A 19,755-nucleotide genomic window follows, 5' to 3' on the forward strand; every position below is an offset into this window, starting at 1 on the left:
GCCCTTTTATGTGTTCACCATATAATACTTTTAATTTAACTTCGTCTGTTTGCAAAGCTTTAGAATCCATGTAAAATATTGTGTTGATTAATGATTTGGACTGAGAAATTGCAATTAAGCCAATCACCCCTTTTTGAGCGCATCAATCAAGGGTGTGAAATTCAAACTCGTGCCCTCTTGATCGAAAATAGGTACCATTTTTAGTTGAGTTAAACTCAAGTTGGCCCAATCCCTCGTTGTTAAGAGAAGACACAGGTATTGATTTTCCAAGTGCCAAATAAATGTCTGTCTTATTTATTATTTTTTTTCCATTCTCATTGGAATCAAGAGGCTATAATTCAGTGTAGGACCATGCTGTTTTGGGTGATTGATCAAATCAAGTGGCTGTCTTCAATTAGAGGTACCATCATGTGCAAAATCATAACCTTCAATTCAAACGCCCTATGGAAATGGGGATAAGGAATGGTACATCTCTTTGGATCAATCCCTCACTCCCACCTTGATGAAAGGTTTACATGGTAAATTGACAAAAGCAAAAAATTAATCTCTCAAGAGTTATTTCTAACTCATGTGAGGGTAGAACCGAAATGAAATAGATCTTTTAAGACTATGCAAGCACATTTAATAAAAGATTTAAAAGAATTGATAATTGTTCTCCATACTACTAAAGTCTACCTTTTTTTCTTTTTCTTTTTTTTTTGTGGCTCGGTCGTATGAACTCCATCCACAGTTAAACATGCTGGCTTGGAATAATTCTATGTTGGTTGATCGATCCCCTAGAATTTTTTTTTAGAAAGCACGTGAGTAAAGATAAAAACATGTTAAAATGACCAATATTGGTTTAGGTAAACAGTCTTTTTAACTTACGCACCCAAGCAACTCAAATCAAGGTAATTAATTGGCGCATCTAGGTCACATGCAGGGAGAATGCTATGACCACAAGTACTGAATCCATATTCTAAATCCTAATCCGAATCCGAATCTTAGGTACATGAGATGTTCTATATATTATGAAATTATCTTTTATCACACACTAATTACCATTAAGTGTACTTAGTTTTTGATGGATATGTATTTGAAGATTAAAATCAAATTTTTTGTTTTTAGAAAAAATACTTCTATAAGGGTGGTTTATAATTCAAATTCATCATGGATTGTTTACCAGCATTGAACTTTCTTGGTTTGATTGTCTCTACATAAAAGTATGAAGAGAAGAGTAAGAATAGAAGTGAAGATGTATGAATTCATAATAAATGCAATATATTTTAAGGGACAAAATTTATAGCTTTCTTTTTCTAATTTTGGAACAATGTCAAATTAATAGAGGGGAGGGGGGTGACATGCCACATCATCAAGGATGAGAGGGGTCGGTGGGGCCCAAAGGCCTGTGTTGGGGAACAATCAAATTTAATGCATTTGGCGTGCGAGGGTGACTAGACAACGGTGAAAGGCAAACAAATTTCCATAATTCACCGTATTTACCGACGTGGTGGCATGCTCTCTCCCACGTGGACGTCCATATCTTGGGTCCCCTATCTAGACGACGTGGCAGCTCTGCCACGAAGGCACCGCCACTCCACGGTTCACACGCTTCTGCCCTGCCCAGCCAAGCGGCGCGCGTGTCTACTAACAAATTAACTTCTTATTTGAGTTCTCCACGCTCTCTCTTTTCATTTTATTAAATTTTAATTGATTTGATATGATAGGATAAAATACAAGTTAACAATGATAGACTAATTTAATTAAACTCGTTCTTCTACCTCCTTTAACTGGTCCAAAACGAATAAATTGACGCAAATGTTCAAATTTAAAAAACTAATATTTTAAAAGTTTACAAAAAAAAAATTTATATATTTGTAAAATCATGGATGTTTTTTTCTTTAATTAACTATTTACCTTTGGTATGATAATATGTATATTATTTATTAAACTATGTTTAGATTAACAAAAAAATCATGCATTTACATATTTGAAATGGAATGGATTTGATTACTAATTAAAGTACACTAATTATGTCTTTCAAACATGCCCAAATCCCTCCTTTAGAACAAATTTTCAAAATTAGAATCTTTGACTCATGATGAATATACACACATTCATTCCTCCAAGAATCTAAAGATTTATAAGATAATTATGATCTAGATCTATCTATAAGCCCAACTTGAGACAAATTCCTGTTCTCTCAATAACATAATAGCAAAATATACTTCTAAAAATAATATATGTTACATTTTGTTAAAATTTTAAACTACACAGTTAGGTTGTTATATGAATGGAATATACTATTTTAAGTAAATAAAAATGGAGTTTTATTCAATCAACGTACCTATAACCTAAACCTATGACCTTCTTGTCCTATATTCTTTTTATGTAAATATGCCTAAAGAAAAAGCCAACAACAAATTAACTAACCAATATAGAATTTAAATTCATTAAATAAAACGACATAGGTTTGAAACATTGGAAGTTGAGAAAACAAAAAATAAATAAAATAAAATTACAAATATATATATATTTTTTGGGTTTTAAATGTAAAAACAGAAAAACAAAGTGGAAATGGATAGAAGGATATGGTGTAAAAGCTGTCTTTAGAAGTTTCTGCTGGCAAAGCGACAGCACATGTTCCTCGGAAACTGGATGTTTTAAATATAAATTTAAAATATTATATGTAGTTTTTTTGTTTATTTTTTTTTAAATTTAATTAAATGAATTAAAAACCATGGCTCCTCATTCTCGTACGTGTTTTTTGGTTAAATGTCTGGTCAAACCATAACAACAGAATTAATTCCAAGTAATTATTGACTTTATATTTAATTTTTCTACCTAGAGTTTTTAAAACTTAGAATTTGAAGGTCAAAAAGGCAAAAAGAAACATTAAAATTAAGACTAATTTATTAAGTCTTAATTATTATAACTCATCATAACACCGTGGTTTTCCAACTTTTTAGATGTTTTCTTAAAAACAACTTTTCTTTTTGTCTGGTACTAAATGTTTAATTTTAATACTCTAAATTAAAATGTAAACTTGAACGAGAAAATGACATTACTACTGCTAGTTACGTTTAATATTTTTAGATTTGTAATTCTTGTAATTGAAAAATTCTATTTTTATGAGTGCTGTTAGAATATTTTCGCTTTATTGGATTTTTATTTTTAGCTTGGGTTAGAATATTTTGTTTTTGAGCTTGAGGTTATTTTACCTCTTGATTTTATGGCTAAATTTAAATAATTTTATGGTCGAGGTTGGGCATTTCTATGACTTTGATCTCGTGAGGTCATGTTATTTTTTGTTGTTTGTTAATTTTGCATGATTTATTGGTTGATTTCATGCATAACTATTTAATTTAGTTTTGAGAAAATGTTAATTTTACCACTTATCTAAATCTTTATGAAATCGAAAGTTCGGAGAGAAGTTGACTCATTGAGTTAAATCCAAGAATAAAAGTGATTATTTCTTTTCCACTCGATTTTTTTGAATCAAATAATTTTGATTGGAACCATATAATTGAAAAAAAAAAGTTACATATTGGGTAAATCAATAAGGTAAATTTGGATAAAAACACGAACAATAGATTTTGTGAGAATGCAATTTGTGAAAAGTCTTATTCCATGTGAGAAGTTGGTTGGATATGTCATAAATGTGGTAAACTATAAAAAAAAAATCTTTGTCATAAGTCATTTTCTCAGTTTCGATTCTATTTACTTTCTCGATCTCTACTCTAAATATATATCCTTCTAATAAATAGATAGGGAATAATTTTTCGTGCCATAAAAATTAGTCAAAAAAAAGAAGCATATACTATATTCCAACTTTAATTAAATCAAATTTCGTCAAGTAAGAAAAAAAAAGATGTTTTATTTTAATAACTCGTTGACTCTCTCTTGATCTTCCATATGGACTCCCATAAAACAACAATAAGAGATTTGTGGCTAAAATTATCATGGGATAATCGAACTTTTTTGATAGTGTGTTTTGAAAAGGTACATTGAAATGTAAGCATACTTCAACTTTTTGCACCAAAAACTTTATTTATGTAGTCATGTCAATAAGTTTATATCACGTACAACTTAAATTTTGCTTTTGTTTTCCCATTAAGAAGTTGGGCCCAAAAACATTCTACAAATATTTTCTCATAAAATATTTTTAGATACTTTGACTTTGTTTTACTTCCAAACATGATAATTTTGAATCGGAACTAGTGTTTTGGATAAATGTCAAAAGCCCCAAGTAAAAATTTAGCTTAAAAACTGTTTCGAGTAACTATTTTCCAGATATGTTTACATAATTGTTTATATATAAATATAGTTCTAATATTTTCTGCACGTGGGTTACGCTGCACTTTCTAAGACATTACCTACGTGGGAAAAGGGGTGAAATTGCAAATTCTCTCATGTTTAAAGCATTGATCTGACTGAAAAGATAAGGTGAGTCATACCATGTAAGACATTTCTTGTAAATTTGTTTCCTAATCCTACCGTAAATTTGATTTTGACATATAATAGAGCAAGCTCCGAGAAGGTATAGGCCAAGTCTTCTAGCACCATCTCGACCAACATCTTAATTATCATAACTCCACACCATAATTCGCTTTTTTTTTTCAATAAAAAAACCATACTACAAAACAATAATCCATAAGGTAGTTGCTTCTCACCAATAACAAGTTTAATCAAGGGGGAGAATTGTCAAATGACATTGTCGGGTCATTGTTTGACAAGCACATGGGCAAAGTCTTGGTCTTTTCTTTGCCACTAGAAAAGGCCCTTCTTCAAACTTTGATGTGTCCACTTACATACTTAAACTCCTTCAAAGGGATCATTTTTCAACTCTCTAGTGGCACCACATCACTTAATTTGGTCGCAAAAAGCAGCAAAAAGGAGACCCATTTGAGAAATTTTTGGTTTTGTGAAGAACCCTAAAACCAAAAGACATGATTGCTTGATGGGTCCAGACAGTGGCAGGCATATGAAATGAGTATATATCAACATAATGCAACATGAGTATTAATGGCATTGAGGCATTAAGATGAACATCTTGTGGACTTGTAAAATGGTGTGGGTTTGGTTGGAGCAATAAATGATATGAGAATGATGTGTATTTATGATTGCCTTTGGTATCTTTTCTCGAACTCTTCTCGTAACGAGTCTACTCGCATCGTCTTCTAGATCGAAAGATGACTTTAATTCTCTTTTGTCATTTAGACGATACTATACAAGTAATTACTCATTTGCCGTTTTACACGTGCTTGTGAATTTTACATTTTTTTTTCAAAGTCTTTGTATGGCATGTTGGAGTCTCTTAGAATTTATGTATAATAAACTCACTATTTATCGCTTTTTCCATTGTGCTGTGTGAATTATTATTCATTAAATTCCCAAAAGTTTTGAAAGGTAGTATATCGTATAGTTTATATTCTCATGTATTATCAATTTTAATCACCTTCTACCTTTTCTCTCCACAATCTAACTATTAGCTTAAACTTAAACAATATAATTAGACGATAAATTATTTGAAAAGAATGAGAAAGACATATATTTCAATCGAATATTCATACCTGATCCTATAGTACTTATTTTCTTTGTCATCTCAACAAATTCTATGCCATACTTCTAACAATGGTAAGTTTCAAACAAATCGCATTTTTGTGATTAATTTGGTATGAAGTAGCGTAAGGGACAAACAAAGCTAATGAATGACGCGAACAAGACAAAAGTCGTTTTTTAGCGACTCAACTTATTTATACAAAGCTCCATAAATATCAAGAGAAACATAACTTTTGAAACCCTAAAACTTAGATTGCAAATGCATGCTTGATGCTCTACTTTCCCACAAGGCCATACCTATGAGTTATAAGCCTCACATGGGATTAAGGGTACAATAGCACATGGGTGTGTAAGGCTCTTCTCTTAAACCAGGTGGCCCACCATATATATATATATATGAATCATCTTCTTCTTCCTTCCACACTCTATGTCTAGCCCTGAGCTAGGGTTTTCCCAACTCTAATTAACATGATGTTGTATAAAGTTTGGAAGCATATGATAAACCTCATTTTGATTCAATGGGATCGGATATACCGTCATTTTTTAATTGGATTTGCCTGAGTTTACATACGTTTACCAAATGATTCAGCTATTCTCTCGGTTGGAATGAATTGCTTATGATGTCTGTGTTCCCATAAGAAATCGCGAAGTCACGCATTAATAGTAATTAATGGAACTCGTAATTAAAAAATAAGTTAATACCTTTTTAATTTGAATCAAGATTCGAGTTGGTAAGGTTGACATGACAGAGCAACACAATTAGCAGTACAGAACTTAAACCCAAGACCTTCAGTGATACCAACAAGGCCCAACACACATTGACAATTCTAATCAAAATCAAAATCAAGTTTGTTTGTTTTTTTTTCTTCTTTTTGTTTTTGAAGAAAAGAAAAGATATGCAAATCTTTTCCCATCTATCACTTTTTTTCACTTTTGTCCATGAAGCTAGATCATGAGATCTTGTTTTTAATATATACACTATCTAATTTTATTTAATTGGATCATAATATCGAATTGGTTCACTTTTTTATATAATAGATAACCTTTTTAAAATATTACAATACATTTTTTTTTTGGGAAGAATTCAATTAATCCCTTAACTTTTACATGTATACGTCAATTTGAGCATAGCTTAAGCAGATATATAAGACACATTAACATACCTTCCAAAGGTCGTTGGTTCGATCTGTGGATTATAAGTGACTGTTTACTCATCATTGAGATTGATAAGTATTGATTGTTGATATAATGTAATTATGTCCCAATTATTGATTTAAATGGCGTTGATTAGGGCTATTATCACCCATATTGTGTCGTAGTCTAAGTGATAAAGTGACTCAATAATATGACAATAATCAATCCTATGATCTATTATCATCTATTATCAATAAGTATCTAATAAACATTAATGTTTTTTATGAAAAGAAAAAAAATGAAGGGATCAAGTATTTCTATTCTAAAATTACAAATTAAAATTTTTTCCAGTTCAACCGGGAGTAAAGATTAGAACTTCCAAACCTTTAAGAAAGTAAATAATACCTGGACCAATATACTCGTTTAATATATAGTTGCCACTATTTTTTATATAGAAAAAGAAAGAAAAATATATTTTTAACTGATCTCTCGTACATTTATTTTGAGTATTAATTAATTTTGTGTATATTAGGCCTGAAGCGTCGGGGAACATGGTGTATTCTTATAGTTGGAATTTAATTTAAAAAATCAATTTGATTTTAATGGATTTCATCTCCCAAAATGTCTACAAAGTTGATAGTTTTCTATAATCTGCCTAATATGTCCTCCAACTTTAATTTTGTATCAAATAAATTTCTACTTTTAACTTTGTTAAACTCAATTAATTTAGTACTTATGTGACACACTGACGGTACTATTTAGAGATTATGTTATTACGCACGGGTACTGGGGTAAAATTTCATAGGTTTTGGCGGGTAAATGATCAAAGGAAATTGGGGAGGATTTAGGGCACATTGTTTAAAGCTTGGGGATAGCTAATGGGTGAAGGAAATTGGGGTGAGTTTAGGGCAAAATTTCAAGATAGTGAGAAGTGGAAAAGTAAGGTAATCAAAATAAATCAAAACAAAAGTGATAAGCAGAGGGAAGGAAAAAAGAAATAAAGGGGAGCAAAGGAAATCGTGCACTGTTACAAAGGATTTTTTACAGGATAATAATCGATATGATTTTGAAAGTTCATTGACTTATTGTATAAAACTGCGAAAGTTCAGAGATTATAGTCCAAATACGTTCGAAAATTTCAGAAAACTCACAAATTCATCTCTTTTCTTTGAATAAACTTTTCTCAACTATTTATTATCAATAGTAAGCTATTATAAGTTCAAAACGTCCTATTAAAGGGTTACAACTCTGTTTTTGTGAAACAAATATCATTCAATTGTGGGAGTTCCATAAGAGAAATATGATACCGGCTCTCGATTCCGTTTTTGAATCGATTCGAAGAGGGAGCTCCGAGATCAATCTTCTTATGGTGGAGCAACTGGATTTTGATCTATCAGGTCAAAAAGTTCATCTCCAATTCCAAATCCAAGCATCCTAGCCATATTACCAGTCTTCAATCTTGGCTTTGGAATGTCATGTTGCTTCAACCATGAATATACAGTGAAAACTTTGTTCATCACAAATAACTCCAAAGCCTCAGGATTGAACACAATCCCCATTCTCATACTTATCTGCAACCAACAAAGATCCAAAAAAAGAAGTCCTTAATGTGTATCAGTGCTCTAATCCTCCCTTTCACACTCCTTAATATGAACATTTTCATAACATTCCATCACTGGCATTACCTGGTGAGGGACGAGCATGGCTGCATAGCGAGCGAGTTCCCCAGCCCTCCAGTCTAATAGGACTGGTAGCCATGGGTAGACTGAATCAAGCCTCACAAACCACAGCCTTATGTCAGGGTATTCGGATAATTCTCGTCGATCGTAAGGATCTTCTCGGGTATAGTTGATGGTAAAACCAATTGTACGCTCTAGAAACTGTTTTGGCTCAGCTGTAACAGTACTAGAAAAAGAACTCACTTGGGGTCACAGAATTAATCTCAAAACAATGATATAAACAGATCAACACCCCCAAAACTTACTAGATAAAGGTGAGATTATTCCAGTTGTTTTCTGAAATGGGGATAAGTCTAGACGACGAATTGTATCGTTGTCTATAACCACGTCGAATCGCCCATCGGTGGGTGGCATTGGAGGTGCAACTTTAGGAGAATCTGTGTTTATAATTCAACAACTCCCTCAGATATGACAACAATTGTTCTCCCTTTTCTATTGCTAGTTGCTACAACTCCATTTTGAGGGCAAGAAAGAACTAGATAATGTTTGTAAAATCAGCCCTAACGGTTATATTTTCCTTTTCTCAAAAGATATCGATGAACAAATCACCATTCATCATTCAGAAAATGGAAGCTGATCATCAAAGAACAGAGGAATTCTCTTTCATTGACTAATTATATGGCTATTCAAACAATCGACCTACAATATTCATCCGATGGTCATTTGGGAGAATTTCCCCCAATTTCCCCCTCTTCCCTCAGAATTCTGATTGAAAAAATGCGATTTCTAGACAAGTAATGCACAAATCAAAACAAATACAGAACAAATTGTAAAGCTGAAGCACAAGTTGGAGGCGTTACCATCTTCATCGTCTTGCAAAGAGAGTTCAAAATTTCCCGACGGATTGAAGGCGACGGAGGCCGCTACTTGTCGGCGGTGCCGGGGGAAGGTGGGTCTGCAAAAACTCCATGAAGCGGGTGACCTAGATGGCTGATTAATGGAAGGAGAAAGTGGAAGCAGAGGTTTAATGGCGGGAGTGGTCATTGAGCCGATAAAGTGGCGAAAATACCACACCAATTACTTATCCAATTTAGTTTCCTTTCCGTTCATGTTTTTTTTTTCTCTCTTTAAAATTGTTCCAATTTTCAAAAATATTTGTTTGGTTTTTTTTTTCCCTGAGTAGAATAATTTTTGGTCATTCATTCTTCACTTTTTACTCTTTTTCATTTGGACAGTGTTTGATTAGAAAAATGATCAATTTCGCGAATGTCGGATCAGCTAGGAATGTCTAAACCAACTCGAGAGAGAGAATCAGATTATTCGCGTACTTGAAAGTAGAGTGAATGGATCTATTTATAAGTGAAGTCTTCGACAACGTTCCTGACAAGGCCTCAATGACTCTTTAAGGTAGACATAAAACGTGGCATGATGTTGCGGAGTCTGTCGGAGAGGCTCTATTTGGTTTACTCGACCGTTGGAGAGGCTCGGCTCGGCATGAGAACTCATGATCGAGGTGAGTAAACTTAGACTGCTTAGAAAGGAGATCCACGTGTACCTCTAAGCATCCAATCATCGCATGCCACGTGTGAGTGGAGAAATGACCTCCAACAAAGAGGTAAACTTTGAGTCACCTATCAACATTTAATTCTACTAATTTAATACTAGTTTTCTAACTTTGATTTTGTTTTATTTTGGATTCTTTCGAATAAAAGTGATGATTTGGATAATAACATATGGACGAGGAACATTGCAGCCTCTAAAATATGATACTTGCAGGAGGGCATAGTGTTGCGGCGACAAGCACATGGAGTACTTCACAAGTTAGGCAAATTGTGACATAGGCTTATTTAAAAGTATTTTTCTCATGATGTCTTTTAGTGTGCAAATTGGAATTTTGGATTTAGATCGGATTCTCTGCTGAGAAATTAGATAGACAAATGCATTTAAGGGCTTCTTGAGGGTTGAGGCACAATTATACACCGTATTTGGTCTGGTTTAATTTTAATTATTATTATTTTATTTTATTACGTTTATTTTAATTGTTTTAGTTAAAAATAGTATAATTTACTTTATTATTAGTTTTAAGGTAAAGTTTTAATTAAATTAAAAAGTTTAATTTTATTTAAAAAGATTTATAAGAAAATAAAAAAGATTTTATTTAAAAAAACAAGATTCCTTGAATTTTTTTTTATGTATTTAAGAGGCGATAGTACGAAGGAGGGAACACTGAGAACAATAACAAAATAGAGTAGATGAATAAAAAAGATTTTATTTTCTAAAAGCTCTAGTATCCTCCTCCTTCTTTATCTCATTCTCTTTAGAATTTGGCCACTCCCACTCTAGTCTTCACTCTTCCCTTTGACCTCACCATCACATCCTCTTCTTTTCCTCCAACCTTTTCATATATATATATATATATATGTGTGTGTGTATATATCCATACGAAAAAATATATATATTTTTTCCTTTTCCTTTGCAAATCTGACGAGGCACCACCACAAATTTCGGGTCCAGCAACGAACAGATCTGACAGAACGCAAAAGGCACGAATGGGCAATAGACCCAAGCAAGCACCGGCAGCGCGAACGGCGATAGATCACCTACAACGAAGAGTCCGATGATCCACTCTGACACTCACGAGCTCCTGTTTCTTTCTAGCAAAAGTCCAACTGGAGAAATCTCTGTAAAAAACAGTATACCATTTTTTAATAATAATAAAAAAAAATCTTTTTAACAAAAGAAAGTAAAATTTTCGTTAAAAAAAAAACTCCAACACACGTGGCATTCCCTGCCTCTCTCTCTCACTGCACAAAATAGAGCCATTTTTGTCTATTTTAAAACAAAATTTAAAACACAAAAAAGGAAGTTTTTGAAAATTACTTCATTAGTTTTCAAATTTTGATTTAGATTTTGAAAATGATGGTATAAATGATAGGGGTAAAACACAAAAATACATGGGTGTGAAAGTAATGCGTTAACAAACTTGATTTTCAAAAATAGAAAATTAAATAACAAAATGGTTATCAAATTAGATATAAATTATATATTCTCCACGATTTTATCCAATAATTAAACCACCCTTAGGAATGGTGAGTTTCCTTAGTAATGTTTCCCACAGCTAATGGAAAAAAATTTCAGTATTATATTTCCATTGGTATGCCATTTTAGCCCTTTTAAGGATGGGATGAGATCCATAAAAAAAATATATATATATATCAATTGATGATTTACCGTGTCTAAGTGTAAATATAAGGAGTAGATACTATTGATATACTCGAAACGACATCGTTTCCCTTCAATGACGGACACAACTTGATTTTGTACATATCCGAAATCTTTCCCAACTAATATGAGACTACATTTGCACGTTCCAATAAAACTCTAAATGAAACCTTCAACTTTTGAGTCGGTTACACGTGTCGTGTTTACTAAGCTATTTTGAGATAGGTCAAGTTCGATTTTCCAAAGCGTAGTTGATGATTCTATATACATACCCTAGTGAGAAGCATTTACCTGTTGAACCTCCATCAAATATGACAGCCCCACTCCTATCCCCTTTTTGTTCTCTTCTCAAAGTAATATATTATACTATAAAGTTTTTGTTCTTATATACCTTTATCGATGCAACTTACATAATTATAAATATTAGTGTTACAATAAAAATACTAGCTTTTGTAGTAAAGCTTTATCTTTTATATAAGTGGCTCAAGACCCAATCACAAGCATGGTAGTTGAGAGTTAAGAAGAAACCCAAATATCAATTAATAATAATAATAACAATAATAATAATAATAATATACACCATTTTGGTAATGCTATGTACAAAGGACAGTTCCCCAAACCCTAAACAACCTGCAGCATCTCTGTAATAATGTTATCTTTTATACCTCTTTTCTCTTCCCATTGTTGAATATTATTATATATTTTTTACCGTTTTCTCCTCTCCATATTTTTTTGTTTTGTTTTCTTCTTGTTTGTCTCTTCTTTTGGGATCAGTGATGTATTGGAGGCTTTCCCCTTGCTAGAGAATAGTCCATCTCTGCGATGTCCCCGAGATCTGGATTATGCTCTTGGCCTGCCTCAAGATTCTCAGAAACTGCCTCTGAATTCTCCAATTCCTCCTTCTCTTTCACACTCAGCTCCTCTTTCTTTGATATGGGGTTGGCCCTTCTAAAGTTTCCTCCTTCATCATTATTCTGTATCAGAACATAAGAAAAACTTTTTAACTTTCTTGGGTTTTGAATAAAAATATTAACTTTACTCTGAACCCGTCGCTTAAGTTTTCAGGGGTCTATAGTAGTGTAATTTAACATGATAGCAGAGACCTTTGAACCGCTATAATTTCAAGCTCTCCCATACTCAGAGACACTCATGCCAACCCTAAGGCTGGATTCGAGAGATATCAAGAGTTTTTTATATTAAGTTTATCGAAAGGTTTGGATCGAGTTAGTAAACTTCTATGAATCAGTATACCCCAAGCTCTTGTAATCGGACTATCTCTTGGGGCCTGGGGCCGCTTCCCTCCCAATAAATATTGATAACTTTGAAATATTTCGGGAAATGGGGAGTAAGAGGTAGTGATAAGTGCTAACCCTTGTTATGGAAGGGGTTGGAGATGATGAAGAAGGCGCAGTCAGAAGTTTTCTAATGTTTCCTGCACCATAAATGTCAAACCCACTTCAGAAATGGATATGTACAAACTGAGAAATGTCCCATTTGGGTTGTTTTATATATGACGGTGTATTATATTAACTATATATTGGGGCATAATGTAATGCACCATTTGTAAAAATTAAATTGCCTTAAGAGTCTAAAAAAGCATACCTGAATTACACTGCCCTTTTCTGCAGAGAGTAAAAATCTTCCCAAAACCTTCTTCTATCAGTGGACTTTCCTCTGCCTGCATTTAATGTGTGTATTAATTTCCCATCAAGATTAGAGATTTTCAGATCAACCCCACAAGAAAAAAGAAAAAAAAGGTTGAGAATATGGATATGTTAGAGAGAAAAAAAACAACTTACAAGGGATTTTTCAAGCTGCCCAATTGGCTTAATTATCCCATTCCCCAAGCGAATACCTTCACAACATAGAAAAATCTTTCACAATCATGTTCCATTTATGCATATAAAACAACAAAAACAAGAACCCATCTGACAGAAATGGCAAAATTTTGCATACCTTGAGCTTGATTAGAGAGGAAGGAGAAGATAAGGAGAAGAGAAGCTAGTACATTAGTGGACCTCATTTTTGGAAGAAACTAGTAAAGCAGTGCCGGAACAGATACTCAATTACCCAGAAATAATTGAAGTTATGGGGTAAAAATAACAAGATTAAAAATTAGTAAAGTTAAATTTAACATTGTTAAAATTAGTAACTTCTAGAATTAAGAAAAACTAAATGTTGCCAACATTTATCTTTTGACTGTGAATTAGTAATTCCCAACGGAAAGAAAGCTAAAGATACAACAGGAACACAGTTTTGGAATTCTTAAGGTGGTCGGATCAGAACACACTAACTAGGGAGAAGATATAACAAGGGGTTGGTTTTTCGGTTGCAAATATGACAAAAAAATATTTGGTAAAATAAGCGAAATAACAATTCCATTTAGTTTTTTCAAATATAACATTTTTTCCAATAAAAAACGGGTATCTAATTTTAAAATTATAATTTTCGCTTGTGATATATCTCTATAATATATGTACAATATATCTTATTAGTAATATATGCCTATGATATACCACTAATATAATAATGATATACAATTGATTTACTTTTGATATAACTATGATATCTACTGAACTTCTAACATGACTTACTACTGATATATGTATGATAACCATTGATTTACCACGCCGATACAACATTTATATATTTGTGATATATCTCTAATTTACCATTGATATACAAATGATATACCACTGATATAACTGTATGATCTCTACTGATATAACTTGTTAGGTATGATTATATGATTCATCACTAATATAACACTAATACATACTTCTAATTTATCATTGATATACCTCTGATATAACTTTGATATCTACTAATATAACTATAATACATGTGTGTTGATATAATACTATTATATCCACTATTTTTTCATATGAAAACAAAAGTGCAAGAAAAAATTTGAAATATAAAGTTATCGTATAAAAGGTTTATGTGGATCCTGCACATAAAAAAAAGTTCAAAATGTGATGTATTTTATAAATTTAAACAATTTATATCCCTTATATTTAATATCTAATTGATATTACTATAGAATAAATAGTAATGATATAATAATCAATATTGTTGATAATATTAGTATATCAATCAACAAATTACAATGATAAACTGTAATTTAAATAAATGATATACCTTATATTTATTATATCGATTGCAAATATATTTAGTATATCATACATCTAATAATGTATATTATAGGTACATTTGATAATGTATATCATAAGTACATCGGATGTATATCGAAAGTATATCCGAGATACATCGATTGTATATCAGATATAGATATACATTTGATATATATCAGATACAGATATACATTGGATGTATACCATATATCATAAGGATAAAATTGAAATAATAAAAATTCAAATATTTACTATATTTGAAATTTAAAAAAATTGGTGATATTTTTTTAAATACATAAACTATTTTCGCTGCCCACCACGATTACTTTGTTTTTTCTCTTGAGAAGTTGACAAGTTTTTTTGGAGAGGTATTGTATGAAACTCGTGAATGTTTGATGGCTTGAAAATTGAAGCTTAGATTTGTATATATATACACACACATATATGAGGTGAGAGGGTCCCACTTTCATGATTTCTCTAAACTTTTAAGTTTCGATCGGGATCTTTCGTCTCAGTTTTCCCCCTCTCTCGTCTTTCTTCATATGGAAACACCCTTTTTCAAGACAAAAAAAACCTAATTTTTAACCCCACCTCTCTAGAGAAGAAGAGGAGGAAAAAAAAAACCATTTTCTTCCGACCATATAATGCTTTATTAACACTATAATCTTAATTATCTTCATCTGTTTTCAAATCTTTAAAATCAAATGTACAATACATTGCTGATTAATCTCACTTTTGGAATTCGTGATTGGGTAGAATTTAATAGGATAATACTTAGTTCTTTAACGATGACCATTTTCTATTTTAAAAAATGCTTATTTTTACATTTCTTCGCCAATTCAATGGTGGTGAGGACAAGATTCTACTTATTGATAAAAACCACGTATTTTCTAAATTAATATTAAGACAAACCCATATTGATAGCTCAATCATATGAATTCGAAAGTTAAACCTGTTCGCTAGGAGCAATTTTATGTTGGGCGTTTGATCTCTTAGAGAATTTATTTTAGATAGCACATGACGGGTGAATGTAAAGAGTCTCAGCTCAAATCAAGGTAATTAAGTGATGCATCTAGATCACAGGCACCACTAAATACTAAATCCATATTCTAAATACTAACATGAAATCTTAGACATGGGATGTTATATATACCATGAAATTAACTTTATCACTCATTGGCCATTGCTACTAAACAACTTGTAAGGATCTTCCTTACAATTCTTGATATTCAAAACAACAGAATGCCCGTAGGCTACAACTGGCCAATCAATTCGAGAGGGTTGGTTTCTCTCCCAATAGCTCTGGCTATCTCTTACACAAAAACTGACTGCCCTTCCCTCTTGAGGGCGATCGCCTAATATTCCCCCCTCCCACTCATCCGCACGTCACTTTTGAACTAACTAACAAGTGAAATTCCCAACCTACCTCTTCTAGAGTAAGTATTAACAATTGGAGGCCTAACACAGATTTGTGTACTAACTATGATGGATATGTATTTGAAGATCAAAATCAAACTTTTGTTTTTCTAAAAAATATTTGTATAGGGGTAGATAACAATTCAAGTTCAAGCATCCTAGCCATATTACTTGTCTTCAATCTTGGCTTTGGAATGTCATGTTGCTTCAACCATGAATATACAATGAAAACTTTGTTCATCACAAACGACTCCAAAGCCTCAGGATTGAATACAATCCCCATTCTCATACTTATCTGCAACCAAAAAGGATCCCAAAAATAAGTCCTTAATGTGAACATTTTCATAACATTTCATCACTAGCAACACCTGGTGAGGGACGAGCATGGCTGCATAGCGGCAAGTTCCCCAGCTCTCCAGTCTAACAGGACGGGTAGCCATGGGTAGACAGAATCAAGCCTCACAAACCACAGCCTTATGTCAGGGTATTCGGATAATTCTCGTTGATCGTAAGGATCTTCTCGGGTATAGTTGATGGTAAAACCAATTGTACGCTCTAGAAACTGTTTTGGCTCAGCTGTAACAGTACTAGAAAAAGAAATCACTTGGGGTCACAGAATTAATCTCAAAACAATGATATAAACAGATCAACACCCCAAAACTTACTAGATAAAGGTGAGATTATTCCAGTTGTTTTCTGAAATGGGGATAAGTCTAGACGGCGAATTGTATCGTTGTCTATAACCACGCTGAATCGCCCTTCAGTGGGTGCATTGGAGGTGCAACTTTAGGAGAATCTGTGTTTATAATTCAACAACTCCCACAGATATGACCACAATTGTTCTCCCTTTTCTATTGCTAGTTGCTACTACATTTCTAGGGCAAGAAAGAACTAGATAATGTTTGTAAAATCAGCCCTAACGGATATATTTTCCTTCTCAAAAGATAGCAAAGAATAAACCACCATTCATCATTCAGAAAATGGAAGCCGAGCATCAAAGAACAGAGGAATTCTCTTTCATTGACTAATTATATGGCTACTCAAACAATCGACCTACGATATTCATCCAATGGTCATTTGGAAGAATTTTCCCCATTTTCCCCAATTTTCCCCTTTTCCCTCAGAGTTATGATTGAAAAATGCGATTTCTAGACAAGTAATGCACAGATAAAAACAAATACAGAACAAATTATAAAACTCAAGCACAAGTTGGAGGCGTACCATCTTCATCATCTTGCAAAGAGAGTTCAAAATTTCCCGACGGATTGAAGGCGACGGAGGCCGCAACTTGGCGGCGGTGGCGAGGGAAGTTGGGTTTGCAAATACTCCATGAAGCGGGTGACCTAGATGGCTGATTAATGGAAGGAGAAAGTGGAAGCAGAGGTTTAATGGCGGGAGTGGTCATGTAGACGATATATTGGGGAAAACACCACACCAATTACTTTACTTATCCAATTTAGTTTCCTTTCCATTAATCTATTTTCTTTAAAATTGATCCAATTTCCAAAAATAATTTTTTGGTTTTTTTTTCTCTTCTATGCAAAATAGGTGAAACAGTCTCACTCACAACACATAAGAATTAATTTCTAAAGTTGGTAGTTATCATAGGATTTGAACTCATTTTCTATCAATTAATCTGAGTCCCTTTGGACCTATGATGGTTAGCTCGTAAACATCTTTAAATATCCAACTTTTCAAACTATATCTCCAGGTCCTCGACATTTGTAGTGTCTCCCTACAAGTGAGCTAACATAAATACTTGTGTTTATTTAGTCTCTATATACTTAAAAAAAATTAATTAAGGTTGTTGTGTTTATTTTGTGTGGCACAGGTGATTCAACTTACGATTATGTAGTTTGTAGTGATCAAATACAAGGAAGAGATATTAGACTTGTTCAACTCAAATATGAGATGTCGATGATTGGTGCAGGTATTGGAATGAAGTTTGAAGTTACCCAACATAAGAGAGATGAAGGAGGAGATAAGGTTTTGGGAAAGGAACGTGAAGCAATATGCAAGAGCCTATTTTTGGAGGTCTTGTATTGGAATAAATAATATTTGATACAACGATTAGCCCTTCAAAGATATGGGGAGGAAACACTTGAGGAAGAAGGCGTGTTTTGCTATGCTTTTTCAACCTTATTAAGCTTTTGATTATGCGACTTTAATGCGTGGGTAAAATAGTCTTGAACTATCTATTCGATAGATTATATTGATTATAGACTATATCATTGGATATATAGATGCGTATCACTGATCGACTAAATGAGAGTGATATACGAGGGTGAAAAAGAAGTTACATAAAAATGTCTATATCATATACATGAACGATTTTAAAATGTTGTCGTATTTGCAAAATCATAATCTCGTTGTTAGATTTACAAACATGACAATTACGGCCAAAATATTATGCAAGTACCACATTGTCTATGAATGTATTACTTTTATTCAAGGGTATATAAGAAAATTAGCCTTTATTTAGAGAAACTTAGATGGGCCCTCGTCTACCTGGGCCTTCATTCCGTCTGTTGAAACAGCTGTAAGTGAATTCGGCCGTTAGGCCCACACAGAAGGCCCAACTAAGCCAGATCCAATTTGCTCAGAATTCAGAGACCAAAACCGTTTACAGAAGCAATTTGCAAATAATGCTAGCATCATTTATGAAATATTTATAAATATGTATTCTTCCTAAAGCAATTATATATATAATATTTTTTAAAATTTTATTATCAATTTTTACTACAACAAATATGGAAATGAGAAATTAAATCCTAGACCTAATAACTATATTCATGGCAAAATTTTATTAATCATTTATTTATTCTAATCATAAATCAATAGTCATTGATAAACCATCACCATAGGGTTTACTTGACTCCATGCGCATCTTCAACTTGTTGAATCGGGAGGATAGAGAGGATGAAGATCTATTAGAAACAGGATTGATCGTTCGTTTTGCAAAATCTTTTCTTTCAAAAGATTTGCATGTATCTTACCAGTTCACTAAGAGAGATGGAAACCTGGTTGCTCATCTTTTGGCGTGAAGGACGTTGCTGCATCATGGACACGTCATCTGGATTGACGAAGGGCCGGTGGAGGTTTCAGAAGCTTTAGCTGGCGAATGTCTGGATTTTTTGATGTAATTGTTTTATTGTTTTCCTTAAAAAAAATGAACTATAATTACTAACATATGTGTGCTTCAAATTTGTTTTTATTTAATATTATTTCTTTAGTTGTTATTTGTACACTATTTTATTGAATTCATCCTAATCTATGGTAATATTAAACTTGTCATTTCAAATTAGGTTTGGGGTCAGAAATTTTCAAGTTGAAAAGGAGCTTCCTTTTGACTTTTAATGGAGATGCTGCACCCACTTTAATTTTCCATTAAGTAGTTTGATAAGAAATCAACATCCTAATGCCACTTAATTTCTAATCTCTTTATTTCTTTCTCTAATTATATTTATAATTATTGTTTGACCTCTCAAAAGTTTCACGTGACATAAATTTAATTTTAATTTTATTTCGTGTAATTTTAATTTTCTAATTTATTTATTTCCTTATAAAAAAACTAAATAACCATCAAATGGGTACTAACCGGTAAGCACTCGAGTATTTTTCTAGAAAAA

At 32.6% G+C, this 19,755-nt stretch overlaps 2 protein-coding genes and 1 pseudogene across 3 annotated transcripts; all 3 read right to left on the bottom strand.

Annotated features, from left to right (window-relative positions):
- Window positions 1-7,837: 7,837 nt before the first annotated feature.
- Window positions 7,838-9,451, bottom strand: CRR6 (chlororespiratory reduction 6). The gene is made up of 4 exons (XM_022279604.2): window positions 9,215-9,451; window positions 8,660-8,791; window positions 8,361-8,569; window positions 7,838-8,246 (listed from the first exon to the last, which is right to left on the bottom strand). Exons 1-4 carry the CDS (start codon window positions 9,396-9,398, stop codon window positions 8,040-8,042), a joined length of 732 nt encoding a protein of 243 aa, XP_022135296.1. The 5' UTR covers window positions 9,399-9,451; the 3' UTR covers window positions 7,838-8,039.
- Window positions 9,452-12,111: 2,660 nt separating this feature from the next.
- On the bottom strand, window positions 12,112-14,429 carry LOC111007293 (uncharacterized). Its single transcript, XM_088125730.1, has 5 exons — window positions 13,533-14,429; window positions 13,376-13,431; window positions 13,179-13,254; window positions 12,947-13,008; window positions 12,112-12,550 (listed from the first exon to the last, which is right to left on the bottom strand). Exons 1-5 carry the CDS (start codon window positions 13,597-13,599, stop codon window positions 12,347-12,349), a joined length of 465 nt encoding a protein of 154 aa, XP_087981856.1. The 5' UTR covers window positions 13,600-14,429; the 3' UTR covers window positions 12,112-12,346.
- A 1,464-nt stretch (window positions 14,430-15,893) lies between these two features.
- On the bottom strand, window positions 15,894-17,580 carry LOC148210575 (protein CHLORORESPIRATORY REDUCTION 6, chloroplastic-like; annotated as a pseudogene). Its single transcript, XR_015791710.1, has 4 exons — window positions 17,348-17,580; window positions 16,792-16,922; window positions 16,495-16,702; window positions 15,894-16,421 (listed from the first exon to the last, which is right to left on the bottom strand). The product of XR_015791710.1 is annotated as a protein CHLORORESPIRATORY REDUCTION 6, chloroplastic-like (transcript).
- Between the last annotated feature and the right edge of the window lie 2,175 nt (window positions 17,581-19,755).

This window comes from Momordica charantia (assembly GCF_013281855.1).
Source record: "Momordica charantia cultivar OHB3-1 chromosome 6 unlocalized genomic scaffold, Mcharantia_2.0 BLBB01000006.1, whole genome shotgun sequence".
Taxonomy (NCBI): Eukaryota; Viridiplantae; Streptophyta; class Magnoliopsida; order Cucurbitales; family Cucurbitaceae; genus Momordica; species Momordica charantia.

Bases quoted from the DNA above. Each gene is read 5' to 3' on its own strand.
- CRR6 (XM_022279604.2), bottom strand. From the start codon at position 9,398: ATGACCACTCCCGCCATTAAACCTCTGCTTCCACTTTCTCCTTCCATT. The intron at 8,792-9,214 runs GTAACGCCTCCA...TTATAAACACAG, and splicing joins TTTGCAAGACGATGAAGATG to ATTCTCCTAAAGTTGCACCT. The intron at 8,247-8,360 runs GTAATGCCAGTG...TGTTGGTTGCAG, and splicing joins CCATGCTCGTCCCTCACCAG to ATAAGTATGAGAATGGGGAT.
- LOC111007293 (XM_088125730.1), bottom strand. From the start codon at position 13,599: ATGAGGTCCACTAATGTACTAGCTTCTCTTCTCCTTATCTTCTCCTTC. The intron at 13,432-13,532 runs GTATGCAAAATT...TATGTTGTGAAG, and splicing joins CCTCTCTAATCAAGCTCAAG to GTATTCGCTTGGGGAATGGG. The intron at 13,009-13,178 runs GTATGCTTTTTT...TTTATGGTGCAG, and splicing joins AAAAGGGCAGTGTAATTCAG to GAAACATTAGAAAACTTCTG.